General features: G+C 45.2%; 2 protein-coding genes across 9 annotated transcripts in view; one reads left to right on the forward strand and one right to left on the reverse strand.

The window, feature by feature from the left end:
* The window catches only part of B9D1 (B9 domain containing 1), a 44,219-nt gene extending 39,085 nt beyond the window's left edge, over nt 1-5,134 (forward strand). For 2 of the 3 annotated variants that reach the window (XM_039847515.1, XM_039847517.1), the window contains one exon: nt 4,178-4,521. In XM_039847515.1, coding sequence (XP_039703449.1) covers nt 4,178-4,481 — 304 coding nt within the window. In that variant the 3' untranslated portion in view covers nt 4,482-4,521. Of the gene's footprint in view, nt 1-4,177 lie in introns of all 3 variants that reach the window. The other variant, XM_039847518.1, reaches the window with a different exon arrangement.
* Nucleotides 1-19,101, reverse strand: part of EPN2 (epsin 2) — a 79,963-nt gene that overhangs the window by 20,110 nt on the left and 40,752 nt on the right. For 5 of the 6 annotated variants that reach the window (XM_039847512.1, XM_039847509.1, XM_039847513.1 and 2 more), the window contains 3 exons: nt 5,435-5,547; nt 4,130-4,222; nt 3,057-3,231 (listed from right to left, as the gene is read on the reverse strand). In XM_039847512.1, coding sequence (XP_039703446.1) covers nt 3,057-3,231; nt 4,130-4,222; nt 5,435-5,458 — 292 coding nt within the window. In that variant the 5' untranslated portion in view covers nt 5,459-5,547. Of the gene's footprint in view, nt 1-3,056; nt 3,232-4,129; nt 4,223-5,434; nt 5,548-5,750; nt 5,940-19,101 lie in introns of those variants that run through there. The other variant, XM_039847511.1, reaches the window with a different exon arrangement.

Consider the following 19,101-nt stretch of genomic DNA (forward strand, 5'->3'; position numbering starts at 1 on the left):
TAGAAGGTCTTTACAGCAGTCTAAGATGGTATGATGATTCCAGCACTGCAGACCATAAAAGCACTGAGCCTGCCTCTAACTTGCTGTGTGACCTCAGAGGATGAATAGCCTCTCTGGGTTTCAGTGGCCTTTTACCCCAAGTCACAGGTAAAAATGCCAAATGCATCAGAACCATGGAGAGGGGCCTAGGCTGGGCAAGTGGCAGTCCATGAGCCACCTGTGGCCACCTGTAGATATATTTTAATTAGTCCCAAACATGTTTCTAATTTTTTAAATTCATTGTCAATGTTTAAAAATTAATAGATTCCAAGAAATTCAGGTTTCAATCTTCTCTTAAAAAGTTGTCACAATAGCCAAAAAGTAGAAATTACCCAAATATCCATCAAATGCTAAATGGATAGAACAAAATGTGCTGTTATCTATGAAATGGAATATTATTCAGCCATAAAAAAGAATGAAGGCAAAATATATGCTACTATGTGGATGAACTTTGAAAACATGCTAAGTGAAAGAAACCAGTCACGAAGGATACATGTTGTATGATTCTATTACATACATGAAATGTCTAGAATAGAGAAATCCAGAAACAGAAAATAGACTGTAGTTGTCAGTGCTGGGGGAGGGGCAGTGGGGAGTGACTGCTTAATGGGAACAGGGTGATGGAAACTTGCTGGAATCAGTACTGAAGACTGCACAACACTGAACCACTGAATGTCCACTTTGCAATGGTTAAAGTGGTGAATTTTACGTTATATGAATTTTATCTCACAAAAATATTGGAAGAGCAGACCTCTGTGGGTGGCATTTCCACGTGATGCTCTCCTGCCTCTGGGCACCAGGTGCCTTTCCCCAGCTGTGCTCCCACCTCTGGCCAGCTCCTAGTCTATGCTGCCTGTAGGTGTGTGAGAACCCCAACTGCTGGACGTGGTCCTGCCCCATCAACAGGAGAATCTCCAGCTCCCCATTAAGGGTCGTGTCCCTGGCTCAATCAATATACTCAGTTCCAGGGCAGAGCCCTATCCACCAGCCAAAGGAAGGGCTGGGCAAACTTGTTCATTTAAAAAATATCTATTTTACCTCTCCCAACCAGCTAATACAAGCAGTAAAAAAAGGGTAGAGAGGGAAAAGTCTGTCTCCTTCCCACCACCCTGGCCCCCAAAGCCCCTCCCCAGAATCAACAGCTGACTCAGCATAATTTAATCTTCTTAATCTCACCTGGCTCCTGGGGTAACCACATTTTTTTCTGGGCATTGAGAAAACTACCCATCAGTTTAATGATCAATTATAGTTCTGAAAGAGACTGACAGTCTTTCCTGAAGAACATTCTATCCATAACTTAAGGTGGCTAACCCTTTACAGAAGAATTATTTTCCAGATTTAAAAATAAAGTCAAGCCACTCTCTAGAAGGGCCTGCTGTTCCCATAAGCAGTGCTGAGTAGGCATTTCCAGTAGACCTGCCTTTGCTGTCCCCAGCTGTGCTCAGCAATACTTTACACCACGGGCTCTCTGTAAAGGGCACAGCACACAGGCCATGGACCATGTGAACCAAGTTCCTGACAGCTCTGGTGCTGGCCTTCAGTGAGTGAGAACTGTGGACCATTTGGCCTAGAGTTTGCCCCAAGGCCCACAGGGCTCTTGCCAAAAGAGATGTGGGGCTCTGCCTGGGTCCTTGAGGCCAACAGCATCAAGGACATCTGGGGCCAACACTGCCTTCTGGACAAGTCCAAGCACTTGGCAAGGCTGCCAGGCCCTGAGTGACCAGGAAACCCCCTTCCCTATCCCCCTTGACCTCCCTATCCTCCTCAGCCCCACCCCACTCTCCTGCTGCCCGATTTATACCAGGCAGGTCTCTGTACCTATGCCCACTGCACCACAGCATGCCCTCATGCCTCTCACAAGCCAAGCCTCTGCTGGGAACACCCTTGCCTCTTCCTGGCTTAGCCATTCCTGCTCTTCCTCAGAGACTCCGCCAAGATGCCTACCTCATGCCCATTGAACTCCTGAGCTAAGCCCTGCCCAAAGATGCTCTCAAAGAATTGCCACCAAGGCCCAACCTGCACAGACTACTATGCTGCTGTTCCCATCTTGCCCACACCAGCCCAGGACCTTGAGGGCAGGACCATTAGCTGTTCGTGTCTGGGTCCCTGCATGCCAGGACATAGACTGGCATTTGGTATACTTCGGCAAGTATCAAGGGAACTGAGCTGAATGCAAAAGATGGTTCCAGTTTGGGAAACAGACACCCCAAGAGGTATAAGCAAACTGCCACAAAATATACAATTCAGAGTTCCCAGACAGAAAACCCACAGACCATCCATAACCAGCAGGATTCAGAGCACCCAGAGGGGCCTCCCAGAGTGCAGGCTGGGCGGGAAGCCATTATGAAGCCCGCAGGCCAAGCCTTACATCCAGTGATCCAAAATCCATGTGCCGAATATCTCCACCCAGACTACACCGATCATGCTGCATTTATGTTTCAAATCTCTTATCACAAATTCTCTTACATTTGGCATTAAACAGAACTTTAAAATATTCATTTAGCCTAGTAAACTGATTTGCTATTGCTTTAAATAACAAGTAAGAATTACAGCAAATGTATCCCCTTTTCTTTATGGTTTTTTAGCAATCATGTTAAGTATATCATAATTTCCAGCTAATTATAGCAACTTGACTTACATGTTTGATGCTGTGCATTACAGTTTCTTAACCTGGGTGCTGGGTACAATTCGGAGGCTGAGAGAGTTGACATGTGTCCCAGAAGAGAGATAAGCCATTTCTGAGGTGCGTGGTAGGCAGAGAGGAAGTCAGCTTTCCCTCTACCAAAGCAGAAAACCATTCAAAAAAGAATGAAAGAGAGCACTGTACCATGGTCCTCGGGAGGAGAGCAGCAGCCTGCTAGATGTTAGTCGGGTACTAAAGAAGCCTGGACAACCCACCACCATTGACCAGATTCACTCCCACCTCTGCCAGGTGAGAGAGAGCAAGAAGCTCTGGCTTGTTGCCCTTCACCCATTCAGCAAGCAAGCATGAGAGACAAATGAGGGGGGATCTTTACCGAATGATGGCCAGTGGTCCGAAGTGCTGGCTGGAGCTGTCTGCCCACCCCAAGGGTTGGTCTGGTTAGCTGAAGCTGACGGGCCCCAGGGCTCTGCTTTCTGGGCAACAGGGACTGAGCTGGGGAGGGCATCCATTAAATCCAACAGAGTAGTCTGCTGTGGGTGGGCACCAGGCTTTTGAGACAAAGAGAAGGGGATAAGTTTTACTTTGCTACAGTAATGGCCATAAATATTGTCCATGCCCCTTACTAGAGTAGGGGCCCTCCAGGAGGTGCCAAAAGGACCTTGGAAATTAAGCCTCTCCATCTCCTACCCCTGTCCATGCCAGTCCACCCCACTGAAACTAGCTATTTAGTATGTGCCAACCCCCTGTACTCTTTCAAGCAGTCCTCAGGGGTTTCCCAGAATACCAAAGGCTTTGTCCTGGGCTTCATCCTCCTTCCAGGACACTGTCTTCCCCACCGTGTCTTGTTCTCCCAGCTGCCAGCCATCATTATTCTTGGAGGTTGCCTCACCCTCCAGCTCCCACGTCTGCCATCAGGGACACCTCAGGGCACTGTAACATGGGAGGCCACTGGAGCCCCTGGCCCTGTGGTGTGAGGGGGACCTGTCTTCTGACTGGATAATTAGCTTGTGAGGAACAGAGTTATGTCCTGGTCACCTTGAGGTCCTAAGCAGGAAGCTTGGCACAGAGTAATAATGATGGTGAGGAAGACCAGAACTGCTGAGGGCTGACCCTGTGCCAGGAAATTGTTCCAAAGCACCTGACATTTAGCTGACATTTAGTGGGGGTAACGTGAACCCAGGCTACCAAGCCCCTCGCCCATGCCCATCTTCTCTTGGGGTGGTTTCAGGAGAGGCCAGTAATGACCGAGGTAGATGTGTTTTCAATTCTTTCCTAACCCCACTCTTGCTCATCACAGGCCCTAGGGCTGTTTGTTGAATAAAGAAAGAAACTAGCATGTATGAGAGCTCCACATATGTCACATGTACATTGAGGGCTGGGTTTGGGACACTTTAGCAACAACTGCGGGACAGCTCAAAACACTTACCTTCCCAGAAAAGCACTCACCTCTTTCTTTTTTGGAACTTTAACTGTGTCTCTTCGGCTTTCTTCTAGGGCCATCTGTAGTCTGAGGTCATCACCCCGCCTGAGGCGCTCTTCCTGTAGAGGACAATGGAACTTGAAACTGGTGGTAAATGTAATGACATCACTATATAGAACAAAACAATCCGGGCCAGAAGCAGGAAATTCAAGATTGTATTATGTGTTATTTCAAAGGAGGATTCAGAAACAATTTATAAGACGCAGTTGTAACTCCCTGCCCCACCCACCTTGTGTGGCTTCCACCTGCTTTGGGGTCCCACCAGGGAGACTGGGGCACGGGCACCACCAAATTGAGGAAAGGGAATACTTATTCTAAAATGTTTTTTCTCAAAATGAAAATGGCTTTCTAATTCCAATTATAGAAGCGATATGTCTCCTTATAAAACTAAAAAATCTGACAACCCAGACAGGAATTAGAAAGAGGCTGAAAATCACATCATCTCACCCTTCATTGTATATGCTTCCAGAAAATGACTATATATTTATTTCTATGATTTCTAACAGAAATGATTCTTTATATTTAATTTATATTTATGGCAAAGCCACCATATGCAAAAGACTGGGTTGTCCTAGCTTATATAATGATTAACTTAAATAAGTATATTAATTATACTTATTATAAATAAAACAAATCCTAGATATGAGCTATTAACTAAAATGGACTAGAATCATCCATCTGTATTTCCACCTAACTATCTCTAATATTTGTCTCTGGACACCACTTCTAAGTGAGAGGAGGCCCTATGCTACATCTGACCCCATCTATCCTTTTTAACCAAAGGCCAACAAAGACAGATTTGATAACTGCAACCAAAGGGCTGACAACTTTGAAAGGTCATGTCAATCACTCCTTTCCTTCCTTCTCCATTTTTAAGAAATTCGTGCTTATTAAAGAAAAATGGGAACTGAAAAAAAATTAAAACTATACACATTTCCGTCATCTAAATATAAGCACTCTTATTTCCTGGAGCAATTTCCTTCTGGCCTTTTTTTTTTTTCTCGGTGCTCAGATGCTGTTGATTCATCTTACCAAGCTTCCCAGTCCGACTGTGTGCCCACACACAGTGCATTAAGGTGGTTATGAATACTCAGCTCATTCAAAGAGAGCCCTCAAGGCTTGGCTATGTCTGCAAAATTTCTGAGAAGCACTTTTGACTGGTTTGCACCTTAGCAATGACTTCCCTGAAAACCTTTTCTAAATATAACTTTACACAAGACCCCCCATGACTGGGGGCAGTAGGTAACAAGAACCCCTGCCTGGGCACCGACCTGCTCAGCTACTTCTCTGCTCATGGCAAGCGCCAGCTGCAGCTGTAGCTCCTCTTCTCCGCTGGTTTGGGGGCGGGCCTGCTCCAGTTCAGAGGACACCCGAGGGGAAGTGGCTGTAGGGGTAAGGAATAGTCACCATATGAAAAGGACAGGTTCAAGCTCAGTAGTTACCCAGTCAAACCACACCCCATTTCCATCTCACACCCACAAAGTCTGGTAATAACCCAACAAATGGAGGTTGAAAGGTTTACGAATATTTCAAGGTTAAAATCAAGTAATGTCAAATGTGGTTTCACAACTGCTACATGGCACTGACCAAGAAAAGATGCCATCAGGTGCATGCCTCACGAGGATTAGAACCTCAGTCTTCATTGCAGAGTTGCACTGCTTCAAAGAGAAAAACTCATTTTAAAAAAGATCAAGTAGATCTTGAAAAGCTGGATCAAAAAACATCATTCAAACAAATGCAGGGCACCTATGGACCAAGAACTCCACTCAAGACTCCTCCAGAATTTAAGAATCTCACTTTGTATCTCATGGCAATAAGCAGCATAGAAAACGAAGCCCACGTGTTTCTGCAGTAACCCTGAAAATTTTTGTTTTTTAAGTAAAAATGTGCATTGACTTGTGGGAAAAAAAAATTTTTTTTTTTTTTTTTTTTGCTCTAAGTAGTTAGCTCATTTAAACACTTACACGCAGCTCCTGAAAAAACAGCTTTTACTGAAGGGATGAGATGTGAATTCCTAGCTGATGTAAAGAACCCCAGAGAAAGGTGTGATTACAAACACAATGTAAGCTAGGCTGGGCCTAGCATGTGAAAAATGCTGGGGCTTACAGGCCATCAGAATGGTTACACCTCAGGGAGTCTAGGTGCCTCTAGAAATCAGATGTAAAGCTTTGGGAGCATGTGCCTCAGTGTGTGCTCTTACTCCAGAAGAGGGTCCATAGCTTCTCTGAAATTCTCAAAGCAAGTCCTGCCAAGAGAAAGAGGTGTGGAATCACTGTCATAGACGGTTCCACACTCCGTCCTCCTCTGGGCCTTTGTGCATGCTATTCCCTCAGCCCACCCAACTCTTCCTCAGTTCTCAGAGCTCAGCTTCCCCACTCCTGGTCCTCCAGGAACACCCTCCCTGCTGGGGCTGGGTCAGCATTCTCCTCTCTCTCATAGCACTCACTCCCATTCTGCAATTTGGTAGGTCATGCCAGAAAGTACACTCCTTGGGGAAGGCCCAGGCCTGTCTTCTTACCATTATATCCACCTCCAAAGTTTGACAGAGCAGCTGGCAAATACCTGTTGAATGGATGGATGCATGCATGCATGTACAGATGGATGGACAGACAGATGGAGAATTCAATTTCATAGCTGATGAGTAGTTGTTTGAAACGTTCTAATTGTGTATTAGTTTGCTTCCTTCTTGCATTAGGTCCCTTCTAGCAAACCCAACCATCAGGACTCAACCAAATTCTGCTTCTGCCTAACTCTCCAAACTTAACTTTCTTCTTAGGATCTACCTGTTTCAGAGAAAGTAAAAGGTGGAGAATGATTCCTGACAGATGAGGTTTCTAGATGGCTGGGTTCTGGCTGCAGTGACTAAAACAAGAGAAGAGGACTAGACACAGTTAGGGTCATGGAGAACCAGGCAAGGCTGCAAGGAGCTGCTCTGGGCAGAGGGCTGGGGCAGTGCAAGGAAGGAGACTATAAACAGCATTGCTCTGTCATACAGTTTTTAAAAAACATAAAACATACAGAAGCAAGATTTCATTTGGAACATTTGGTGGTATGAAACACAGTGTGTTTGCTATGATTTACTGTCAACCAAAAAACCATCTCCACTCCCCCTCAAAAAAAGCCAGCAACCAACTGCCCATTTACTCTGTTACATAAAAGTGAAAAACAAAAAACAAAAACAAAAAACAAAAAACACTGCCGTTATAAAAAAAAAACACAAACAAAGCTAGATGGTAACAAAATATTCTCAAATCCATCTTAGTAATTTGATTTCTTAATAATATACCAAAATAAAAGTACATTTTTTTATTGGTTTTGTTCCCAAACATCACCTATGCCCATCATAGTACTTAGTTTTGGGTCTTCTTGTGCTCTAGAAGCAAAGACATCACTACCCAGGTTGATGGAAACAAAGGAAGCCGGATGGTTCTGGAAAATGTTTCTGGGCAGTTCTCGGGGACTCTCCTCAACTGAATGCGGCTCTACTGCCCGGATCATTAACTACTCAGGCCACCTGTCTTAGCCTCTTTCCTAATAAAGAATCTGAGGCTTGCTTCACACAAAACCCTCAGTTTATAACAAACACAGCACATCTGATATCCTTCATTTACTACCAAATGGAAATCATGAGAGAATAAAGGAGACTTCATATCCTACCCTACACGCCAAAAAGTGCTCTGAAAAATGAGCCCGTCTTGGCAGGTTAGGCTGCTACTTAGCTGCACTGCCACAGAGCATGATTCAAACAGGCCAGGGATGAATGGGACAAGACTCTGAACAGGAACCTTCTGGAGAAATGAGGCCTCCCTTGTCCTCTGGGCCTTTCAGTATATCTGCAAGGCCAGACTGGCTTCATGCAAATGTACATGTTTATATCTACCATAACTGATGCTGTTAGAAAAATGCACAAGCACATGTGGAAACAGCTTACCACATCAATGTGGAAATTAAAGACAAAGGGTATTCCCCTAAATGCTGTGGTTTTTAAAAACAGATGTACAGCTCTCAGTTCTGCAGACAGCAGAATACACAGCCACTAGCCCTGAATATCAGCTGAGCACACAGAGGTCTCAGCTGTGAAGGAGGATTCCAGTAGATATGTTCTTGCATTAGTGACAGCATCTCAGCCCCATAAAAGGTCTTTTGTATCCATGCACATGACAGTGAACACAGACATAGTTATGAGATGGGCCTGAATGGACCCTTCTCACCACCTGACTGTTGCCCCGGCCCTGCTCTGAGGATCTGAAAGTCCGCAACTCACAGGGACCCATAGGAAAAGCAAGTGCCCTAGAGAGAGCCCACTTCTGGGTCAGCTGGCTGCTTTCTTACCCAGCCACCCTCTGGAGGGAAGAACTGGAATTGTTAGTATAAGCTAATCACTAAAGGAGCATCAAGTGCATCATCACTCCTCTCCTATCGCTAAGACACCCTTTTGCATATGAGTGCCACCTAGAAGAGCTCAAAGTCTTCACTTGCTGTGGCAGAGAATTATAAACACAGGTAGGGTCATTTTTACCCTTTCCCATCTCCTGAGAAAGCCTGAGGGGAGAAGTTGAATAGAAAGCCTGTAAAAGCCCAGCATTTTCCTCAAAATAGAGGCTAAGTGGAAGACTTCCCAGTGCAAGCAGGCAAGGGCCTCGTGCATTCACTCTACTCCTCCTGCTCCAGGGACCACCTGGGTCAAGCCTGCATGCCTACACCCTTTGCTACAGGAAGGTCCCTGTTTCCCAAATGTACTCCCACAACAATGACTGAAAGATTTCCTAACAAAGATAATTCAGATGGCCAATTTGGGGTAATTTTAAAAGAAGCAAAGCAGTCAAGGTAATAGAAAAACAGGAAATTGCTGTTTCTCATCAGCTAAGTTTTGTAATTTTCCTAGAAAGTACTTAAGTAGCTTCTGCAATCACATATGCTGATTAAAGGGAACAGACTGTGAGATACAACCCTACTGGCAAATGGCTCAGTGAGATGACCAGCATGACTTCTGGTAAAGCTCTCTGGGCCTGGGCCTCATGTAAGGCGAGGGTCTCATCTCCATGTGTCCCCAGCTAATGCTGGGTACACAGGCACATCTGACGTCTTAGCAAAACTGCAAGGTTGCCACACTTTGGGGACCTAAGAAGACCCCATCTCAGTTCAAACACTGCTATCACCACTTATAACACTGTGCCCATCAGCTGACAGGGATACGAGGGTTCAAATCCTGTCACTACTATTCACTAGCAGTGAGACCACATGCAAATGACCTCTCTGGGCTCCTGCTTCCACATCTATGAAATGGAGACTAATGGGGCTTGTGGAAGGGTCAGGAGTACCTAAGACACAGCTGGCTCTTCCCTGAGCATATGCTTTGCCCCAGGTCACTGCTCTTTGCTCCATCCCATGACCACCAGACCACCTGGGGGCGAGAGCTCTGTCTAGCACTCTCACTCTCCATCGCACAGTAGAAACCATAAATGGGTAGCCAGTGGTGACTAAGGCCTTCATGGGGACAGGACTGTGACTCCAACTAGGCTGTGGTCCTTTGAGGGAGGGGCTGGGGAGCTGCTGAGTCCAGGGTCAGCGTCTGCCTCTGGTGACCAGTTCCCCAGTCCAGCTAAGTTCCTTCCTCATTACTGAACTTCAGTGATAGGCTTACTGGGTCTTTCTCAATGTAGCAACATGTTCCTGGAGTTCCCTGGGTCATTTCCTGAGTCAGTACCCTTGGCCACTGAGGATACTCCCATCCAGTAGCCTGGCCTGAGCTGAGGCTTCTAAATCCACTCCCCATGGGAGCCCCTCCAGGACCTTCACTTTACCACTTTAATAGGGAGGAGCAAGATAGACTGCTTTTAGTTGAATGAGACAAATTATGAGAAAATAAACTCAGATTACCCCAGGTAAAACTAAAAGAGAAAAAAGATAAAAATACATGGTGGAAAAGCCAAAAAGGTACAAGAAGTGTACCAAAGTACCATCCATCACAGCCAGATCACTCTCAGGCTGCAAGGTGGCGTGGGGGGTGACTTAACAAGAGAGGAACAAACCATATGCACCTGGTGCTGCGGCCAACACCTGCTTGTTATGTGACATCACCCCACCACCCATGATGATCCTGGCAACACCTGACCTGATTCCAAACCAGACTCTAGATCTGATTCCCAGTGCACTAAAGTATAGGGCAAGGAATGAGCCAAACACTGCACAAGGCAGTGCACAAACACAGACCAAGAGATGCTATAGGACAACTGGCCTGGTCTCTTGTATATTAGAGTCATGAGAAAATGAGAATTCGCTGCAAGACTAAAGGGACAGGACAACCAGATGCAACATGTGGTTCTGGGGTGGTCTCAGTTTAGACAGATCAGGTGGAAGACACTTTGAGGATAACTGGCAACTGGCAACATTGAATATAAACTGCGTATTAGATTATATTGGTATGATCGTTTTGTTAGGTGTGATGATGGCTTCGTCACTCATTTTTTAGGAAGAGATGCATACTGCAGTACTGATGTGTAGAATGTGATGATGCCCATAAGAAGTGAGAGCCACTCATCTCCTCATTCATCTCCCAAGAGGAAACAGCTGTTGTCATTTTTTTTGTGATTCCACCCAGAAAAAAATTTTTAATGCATACTCCATGTATAGATGTGTATGGGTACTCTTTTCTGGCATTTACCCACAAGGAACCATGTCCATTCTTTGTTGTGTGTTGCCTTGTGTGTGCACCTGGCACATGACATTGTACACTTACTAGTATCTCAATGAACCCTCAGTCTAGGAGGAGGTACTGTCCCGGCCACGCACAACTTAAAGACAATGGTGAAGGGTTAGAGGTGAAGTGACTTGCCCAAGGTCACCTAGCCAGTGAGAGACAAAGTCTGACCCTGAAGGTCTTGCTCTTTATTATCAACCCTTTTCATAGAGGTGGTAAGTAGGGCCCAGCAAGGTTAAATGACTCACAACTGGCCGAAGAACTCAAAGCCAAGTTTTAGAGCCAAATCTCATGCTTGCTCCCAGTACCCTAACAAGACTCTGAAATCCTCTGTCTTTACACTTGTACACACCATGCCCAGCACTCTTCTAGGCCTAAGGAAAGTCCCTGTTCTCCTAGGGCATGTGTTCTAGTAAGGAGAGACAATGCATACGTAAATAAAGGAGGGAAGGGAAAAGGGAGTGCCAAGGCAGAGGAGAGCTTACTGTGTTTGGAGGTCAAGGAAAGCCTTTCCGATATGAGATACTGGAGCAGAGACCTGGGGCAGGGCAGTGAAGAGGCCAGGTAGAGAGCAGGTGGGAGCTTCACTCACGGGGTTGAGAGCTTTGAGGCTGGTATAGGTAGAGGGTGCCCAAAGGGTCATGATAGAAGAGTCATGGCAATTCCAGGGGTCCTTTCAGGGGCATTAGGAAGGTCTAAGCAGATCAGTGATGAAATCTGACTGATCAGGGGAACAATGGAGGGAGCTTGGGCCAGGATGGTAGCTTTGAAGGAGATGAGAAATGGCCAGGTTCTGGATTAACTGAGGTTCTATTATACCTAGAAACATTCCTGGCCCAAGGCCTGGCTCACACTGACCTCAGCAGCATGACCTCACCCTTCCCCTACTACCAGAGTGCAGCATGTGAGCGCTTTCTTCTGACCACGGTTTGTAGCAGAATTGGGTCCTCCAAAACGACGCTGAAGTCCTGACCCTCAGTACCTCAGAATGTGACATTATTTGGAAATAAGGTTGTTGAAGATGTAATTAGTTAACATAAGGTCATACTGAAGCAGTGTGGGCCCTTAATCCAATATGACTGGTGTCCTTACAGGAAGAGACATAGGCACGGATACATAAGGGGATAATGCATGTGATCATGAGGGCAGGGATTAGAGAGCTGCAGCTGCTGGCCAAGGAACATCAATAATTATTGGCTACCACCAGAAGCTAGAAAAAGGCAAGGAAGGATTCTCTCGTACAGGTTTCAGAGGGAGTGTGATACTGGATACCCTGTATTGGATTTCTCGCCTCCAGAAGGGTGACACAATCCATTCTGTTGTTTTAAGCCACCAGGTGTGTGGTACTTTGTTGCAGCAGCCCTAGGAAGCTACCAGGTCAGTCTTTCCCAGTGCACATCTCAGTGCCCTCCCACCACCTCCCTACCCATACCAAAGTGGGTATCCCCTTCATCCACAGAATGGAACCACCCTCCTCGGATCTTGACTCTTTATTCCCCAAAGCTGATCACCTGCCCCAGCCCTGCTCACCAGCCCACCCTCTCCCTGGGCACCTGCCTCGCTGGCCTCCACTCAGTTCCTAGAATCCTCCAGCTCCTTCCCACCTCTGGACTGTGCATTCTCCCTCCATTCCTCATACTGGAAAGAGAAACCTGTCCTCATTTGTGTCAGCTCCAAAGCTGCCTTTTGTAGCACAACTTCCCCAACAGTGCCATCGGGATGCTCCACCAGCAGCGTTCTTATCAGCTTCTTTCACCACAGATACCCCCGCCCCACCCCGGGGCACCAAGATCAATCCAGGTGTTCTAGGAGCACACAGTGAGCATCTGCTAAGTGTGCCCTCGGGGCCCCTCATCTTCATCGCTCACAATCAGTACTTATGCATTCTACACTGTTGACCTGTTTGCAGTCCAGCCATCTCCCCAACCCGTGGCCAAAATCTCTACACAGACAGGGGCCATGTCAGCTTTGTTCTAGGCACAGAGCAGAAATTCAAACACTAGTTAGTTCATTTTCAAGTTTCGCTTCCAGTGAAAACAGTGGCTGTGATTTCTAAGGGTGCACCTCACACACTTGTCCCCACTACCTTGAGATATTGGTGCTGTCACCTCACTTACAGACACAGAAGCTGAAACCCAGGGAGGAAGGAGGTAGAGCCAGAACAATGGCCATGTTCCTGCTGGGAATGGGGTTGGAGACTGAAATGGGGGAGGGTGGAGCAGAAACAAAAGGTAGTCCTTTTATTCCTCTGCGTGATTCAAAGCCTAGCCTCTGTCTGAAAGAAAAGAACAAGTTTGTGCTGTTCTCTTTGGGCTACAGATTAAGCCTTCTCCATTACAAGATCACCAGCGTGTATAGTGGGGAAGGGAGGGCTTTTCCAAAACATTAAACAACTTTTTCTCATTACTGTTTTCCCAGGGTTCCTGTTGCTTCATCCACAGTGCTAGTTGCTCTTTGGGTGGAGCACTAGCACAAGGGTCCTCATAGCTGAGAGCCACCCACAGCTCTGCAGGCAGGGTCAGAGGAGGGAGGAGGGGACTCTGAACACCAGCACGCAAACTTGTGAGCAGGCACAGGACAGGGCGGGGTACGAACTTCAACAAAGACATAAATTATCTCTTTTTTAACTCAATCTAACTTAAAGAAGTTAAATGCCTAGACAGTTTCTTAGAGTAATACTTATAAACAAGAAACTCACTTTTAAAATTAGTGTACTGATAGTAATTTACATTTATTAAATTAGTAATGATCTTTAAAAAAAAAATTACAGTACCCATTTTGGGCTCAGGGCTATCAACTGAGCCCTCATCCAAAGTTGGGGGCGCTGCAAATGAGCACAATTTGTTTAGAAAGCATTTGCAATCTTTCAAGAGACAGAAAGATGTTCATGCACTTTTCCCACTAATCTTACTTCTGGGAATTCTACATTGAAGGCATAATCTAAAGAATCCTTAGAAAAGCAAGCTTTCTGCACAAAGACATTTACCACAGCATTATTTACACCAGTGAGAACCTGAAAACAACTCTGATCAGACTAATGATAATGAATGATCCATTTATAGAGCATTTCTTTTGTGCAAGGCAGTATGTGCAGTGCATGTATTAGCATATGTAATTTACACCATAACCCAAGAGGAAGTACTATCCTGACCGTCATTTCGGAGATTAAAAAACTTAAACTTGCAGAAGTTGGTAAAATACCCAAGATTTAACCTTTAAAACCAAGTGTTTTTAACTGTGAAACAACATGGAAAATGCACACAGAAAGTTAGGCAAAAAAAAAAAAAAAAATCAGTCTGCATAATTATATTATTTCTCATGGGAATCCGGTGGTAAGTAGACAGCTAAAGGGCAACCTCTGCAGCCAATGCAATGTACACTTGGGCCTGCATTCACCCTGTCCCACAGTGCTTAGGGTTAGAGCAGCTCAATAGTCATGGAAGCTCTAAACCGCCTGCCCAGCCCCCTTCCAGGCACTATATACTTGAAGCACCATCAGTGTCTGCCTCTCCTAAACTGCAAGCCCATCTGGGCAAAACCTCAACAACCCCTCACTGCTCAGTGCCATCCCTGGCACACGGAGACTTAAAAAATAAACTAACATTTTGAAAAATGTGCTTTGAAATTGTCATGTGGTTATGAATGACACTTGTACAATATTGTTCTGGTATCTGCATAACATAAAACATTAAATTCATTCTGTTTTCATAGAATACCAGTCAAACCTGTGTGATTCAGATCTGTCAGTACAGCTACCTTTGGTGGATGTGGGTCCTTATGTGGTGTATAATTCCTCTCCAGATTATGAACCTACTTGCTTCGCTCACAGACCAATGGCCGTAGCGAAACCTCACAACAGGGGGTTCCAGACTGCCCATGCTCACAGTCCAGGCAGCCAGGACTCTGGCAGTGAAAATGGCTGGTCTATTTGGTATGAACATAAGGAGTCACTGACAGTCAAATATCAAGTAAGAATGAGTTAGGATCCTCCAGCCAGTGGAATGCTGAGTATAACTGTTCAAAAGTTTACAAGATTGTGGATCAAGGAGAAAATGCTTACTATGCAGAGATGCAAAGTTGCATTTACAATGTAACTGCAACCCTGAAAAAGAAAATGTTTAAAATTATTTTTCAGAAGGAAATATACTAACATGTGAACAACAGTTGTCTTCATGCAACAAGATTATGAGCTATTTCTTTCCTTCTCCTTTTTGCATTTTCTACACTATCATGAATGGACATGCATTACTTTTATTACGAAAAAACTAGCAGATTTTCTTATTTCATGTCCAACCACACTTACCAGTTAGAACTAGAGAAGTGGGCCATCATGAACTCGTCTGAAGGGTGTTGGTTATTCTGCTGACAGGACTAAGCTTTCCACTAGCAGTCAGCAGGAGACTAATTCAATTGGCAACATCAAATTCCAGCTGCTGAAAGTCAGAATATCACTTGCTGACAATAACTTTCTCAAAGGGCACTGCTACTGGTTATCAATCACCAATTGAAGGGAAAGGGGAGGAAGAAGCTTTCAACTGAACAAAACCTTACACTGAGCAGAGGTGCTCAACTCCAGGTGTGCACTGCAATCGCCGAAAGCTTTAACCCACTGTGATGCCTGGGACTATCCCAGAGGTTTTGACTTGATTGGTTAGATATGCGACTCAGGTTTTAAGACATTTAAAAGCTTCTGGGCAGCCAGCTTCAGAGGGGGTGGCTTAGGGAAAAGGGAAAAGAAAGCTGGCAAATGAGGAACAGCATTTAATTACTAAACAATAGCTAGCAACTATGAATCCCACTGTTGCTAAACTCAAGAAATGAAACAGATATGTAAAATGTTTCTATATTGCTGGAAAAGCCCACGAAATATATTTTCCAAAGACTAATATTCATGCTTGGGCAGACATCTACCGAGATGAGCATATCACATGAAAACACACAACCCTCCCATAAGGTTTATTTAGCATTCATTCATTCAATAGTGTTTACTGAACACCTCTCCTGGGTCAGGAACTGTGCACTGAGCACAAACAAGGCTCCTGCTCTTACAGTGTGTTTTAGTGCAGTGAGACAGAAAATAAAGTAACGGATAATTTCAGATAGTGAAAACAACTCTGAAGGGGAAAAAAAAGCAGAATAACATGACACATAGAGATTATATGTAAATCATATGCTCTATACTCCCACACAGAGAAATCTATCTTTAGATCTTCCCTCTTATTTTTATTTAATTTTTAAATGCCCCCTTGAATTTGACTATTTGAAATTAGCCACTAAACAGCTATGAACCAGACACTGTCACAGCTTTGTGAATGTGTAATGGAATCTGACTCAAACTCCCCTTTTCTCTTTTTCATACTCCACTCTTGACGTTTATAAAAAAATAATTTACCTCCACTACAAAGGATGCTTTAAAGACAAATGCATAGATATAAATATTGTATTCATAACTCCAATTTTCTATATATGGTACATCAATCACTTAATAAATAATGATCAAAATTGCCCCAATCAGCAATTTTGATAGCTGTGCTTCAGTTTTATACCATACTATCTGACAATCAGAGGAGCCCCTTAAGATCTGGGTCCTCATTAAGAAACAGTTTACATAGGTATTCCTGCCCTTAAAAATCATAAAAGGGAAAAAAGCATTACATAAGATGGTATACACAATCATAAAACTGCATTAGGTGTACATTGTATATTTAAACATTTTGTAAAACAATTTAGAAACTACTTTTTTATATAAAGGTAGAAGAAAGAGAACCAGAGTTGTAGAAAATCTGGATTCAAATTCTGCCTTCACCACTGATAAGTGAGTGGATTCGGGTGAGTCCATCTCAGAGTCCTTATTAACAACACCTCTCCTGCCCACCTCCTCCGGCAAGTATGAGAAGCAGAGAGACCCCCTCACAAGGGAAAGCAGACAAGGGGCAATCTTTACACCTCCTCTCATGGACAACTGCCAACTTGAGCAGGTCAGCCATTCGGCAGCCTCACAGCAGCACATTCAGATCCCACTGAAGACCCATGCCCTTGTGGCAAGAACGAGCATCTTTTATGTTTGACCTTTGGACAGATATGTCAATAAAACTGCTACCTCCAAGTATCTGTTGGCATCACCTACCAGCTTCCTCTGTGATTCTATTTTCCACATGAAGAGATTAACTCTCTCCAGAGTAAGCTAATGCTGATAGTCCAGCAACCATCTCTACTGCTAGGACTGAGTACCTGTCAAAGATTCAGGGGTCCCATGACTTATAGAACACATTTGTTCCAGCAAAATGGGATATCAAATGAATCCCATCTCCCACCAAATTTCTAGTCTACCCTTCTCGGAAAATCAATCTGCTGAGATGCAGCCCAAAGCCAGGTGTTCCTGAGGGCTGGCTGTATCTAGCCTTTCCAGACACCAAGGAATCACCTGGCTGGCAGCTACCGCATTTCAGCCCTGGGTGTGCCCTCCTGACCCTGTTCCTGCATAGTGTCACTCAGGCCTGCAGCTCAAGAACTTTGCTCCCCTCCACCTCCCACGCTCTCTGGAGGCCTAGAGTGTTGGCTTCTTCCAAGTCAACACCCTAGGAGGGTTTCTGAGGTACATGCTGGCTGGGTTTGATAGTTTTTTTTTAAACAATTAATATACTTTCCCACATCCTCAAGTTTTCAAAAATAGACCTATATTAGACTCCCTTTCTCAGATGACTAATTCTTACAAAATATATGCTCCAGCTCCACTCCCAAAGTTTGGCTGGCAGGGCTGGGGCCACAGCAACTCTTCTTTACCCCCGAGTTTCCCATGTTGTAGAGAACTAGCTCCCCAGGAGGGCCGACTGTCTCTGGGTCCTTCCCAAACACAAGTGTGAAAGAAACGTTGCACAGAGAAGCTTTCAGAGTCTCTCCAATGAGTTTAAGAATGGCTGATCACCGTGGAGGAAGCAGGAGGGCCATGCTATCCCTCTACTCCTGGCAAGAGCCTATTTGCCCTTGTTATGCCAGGCCAGCAGAGAGCAAGACTACGTAGACTGTGGGATGCAGTCAGAACAGAGTACCCACAGCACTCCCTGTTAAGGCCTGTGTAGACTGCTCTCAGGCCTTGCTCCTCTTCTTGCACAGTGAGCATCTGGCCTCCCTGGACTTCATCTCGATCCTGAACTCTTGTCCAGCAACTAAAGAGGAACTGTCCTCTTTGGTGCGGTGGCTGAGAAGTTCAAAGCCAAATTTGGATTCACCTCCAGCACTTCTATGTAACCCTGGCCTTATCTTATTTTCTTACCCTTGTGTTCTTTTGTCCCAACTGTTTCTGGTATCTATTTAATCCCCTGGTATTGCATGTGTTGTGTAAGACAACTCCAATCCTTTCTAGAGAGAAGCAGGGCAAGTAAATGAAATAGTGATAATCTCTAGCAATCATTTAGTGAATCATTGTCAATGGTGTTTGACGGGGGAGCAGCCCTACATATGGAGCTCTCGGCCCAAAGGAAAGGCTGGCCTGAGGAAGTACTGAAATTCTCCTGGGAATAAACCTGAACCACACCACAGCTAGCTTCTCTGCACCAGCCAGAGTGCTGAAGGTATCACTGAGACAGACAGTCCATCAGGACAGCTCAAGAAACCTGGCCAGAGGTGGCAGCACTCATTCCATGCAAAGCATACCACTGCCCACTTTGGTTCTGAGACTTCAGGTTGGTTCTGATTCACCAGAGGAAATCAAAAGGTGACAAGAATTTCTATTGTCTTCTTTTTCTAAGAATAGGAATACTGCCAGTTGACCTCACAGCCAGTCCAAGGCACCCAAGAACATGGGACATGATAATACTGCAGCAAAGAAAGTACAGCTCTGGCTCTGGACAGACTCCGGGAGCTCAACAAGGAAGCTGAGAAGGCGAGTGGGAATTCCTTCTCTCATCAGAGCTTCCTCCAAGGAGACTAACCCAGGCATAGAGATGAAGGAAGTGGGGGATCTAGCCCCTGACCTTGGAGCGTCCATATCAGAAGACAGCAGCAATTTCTATGTTCCACACCTTCACCTTGACTCACAGGGACAATTCTCCCAACCCCTGTCACACCTTCGATGTGAGTTCCTGCCACCCCAAGAACATCTACAATTTTTCCACAGCCTGCTAAACGTGTGACTGGCCCTGCAAATGTGGGTGGGTGGACAGAGCCCTCGGTGCGGGGGAACAGACAGGCTGTTCATACTCCACTCTATCGAAACCAGCTGCCCTGTCTGTGTGGTCT

The sequence above is a fragment of the Pteropus medius genome, unplaced genomic scaffold (assembly GCF_902729225.1).
Source record: "Pteropus medius unplaced genomic scaffold, Ma_sr-lr_union100, whole genome shotgun sequence".
In the NCBI taxonomy this organism is placed as follows: Eukaryota; Metazoa; Chordata; class Mammalia; order Chiroptera; family Pteropodidae; genus Pteropus; species Pteropus medius.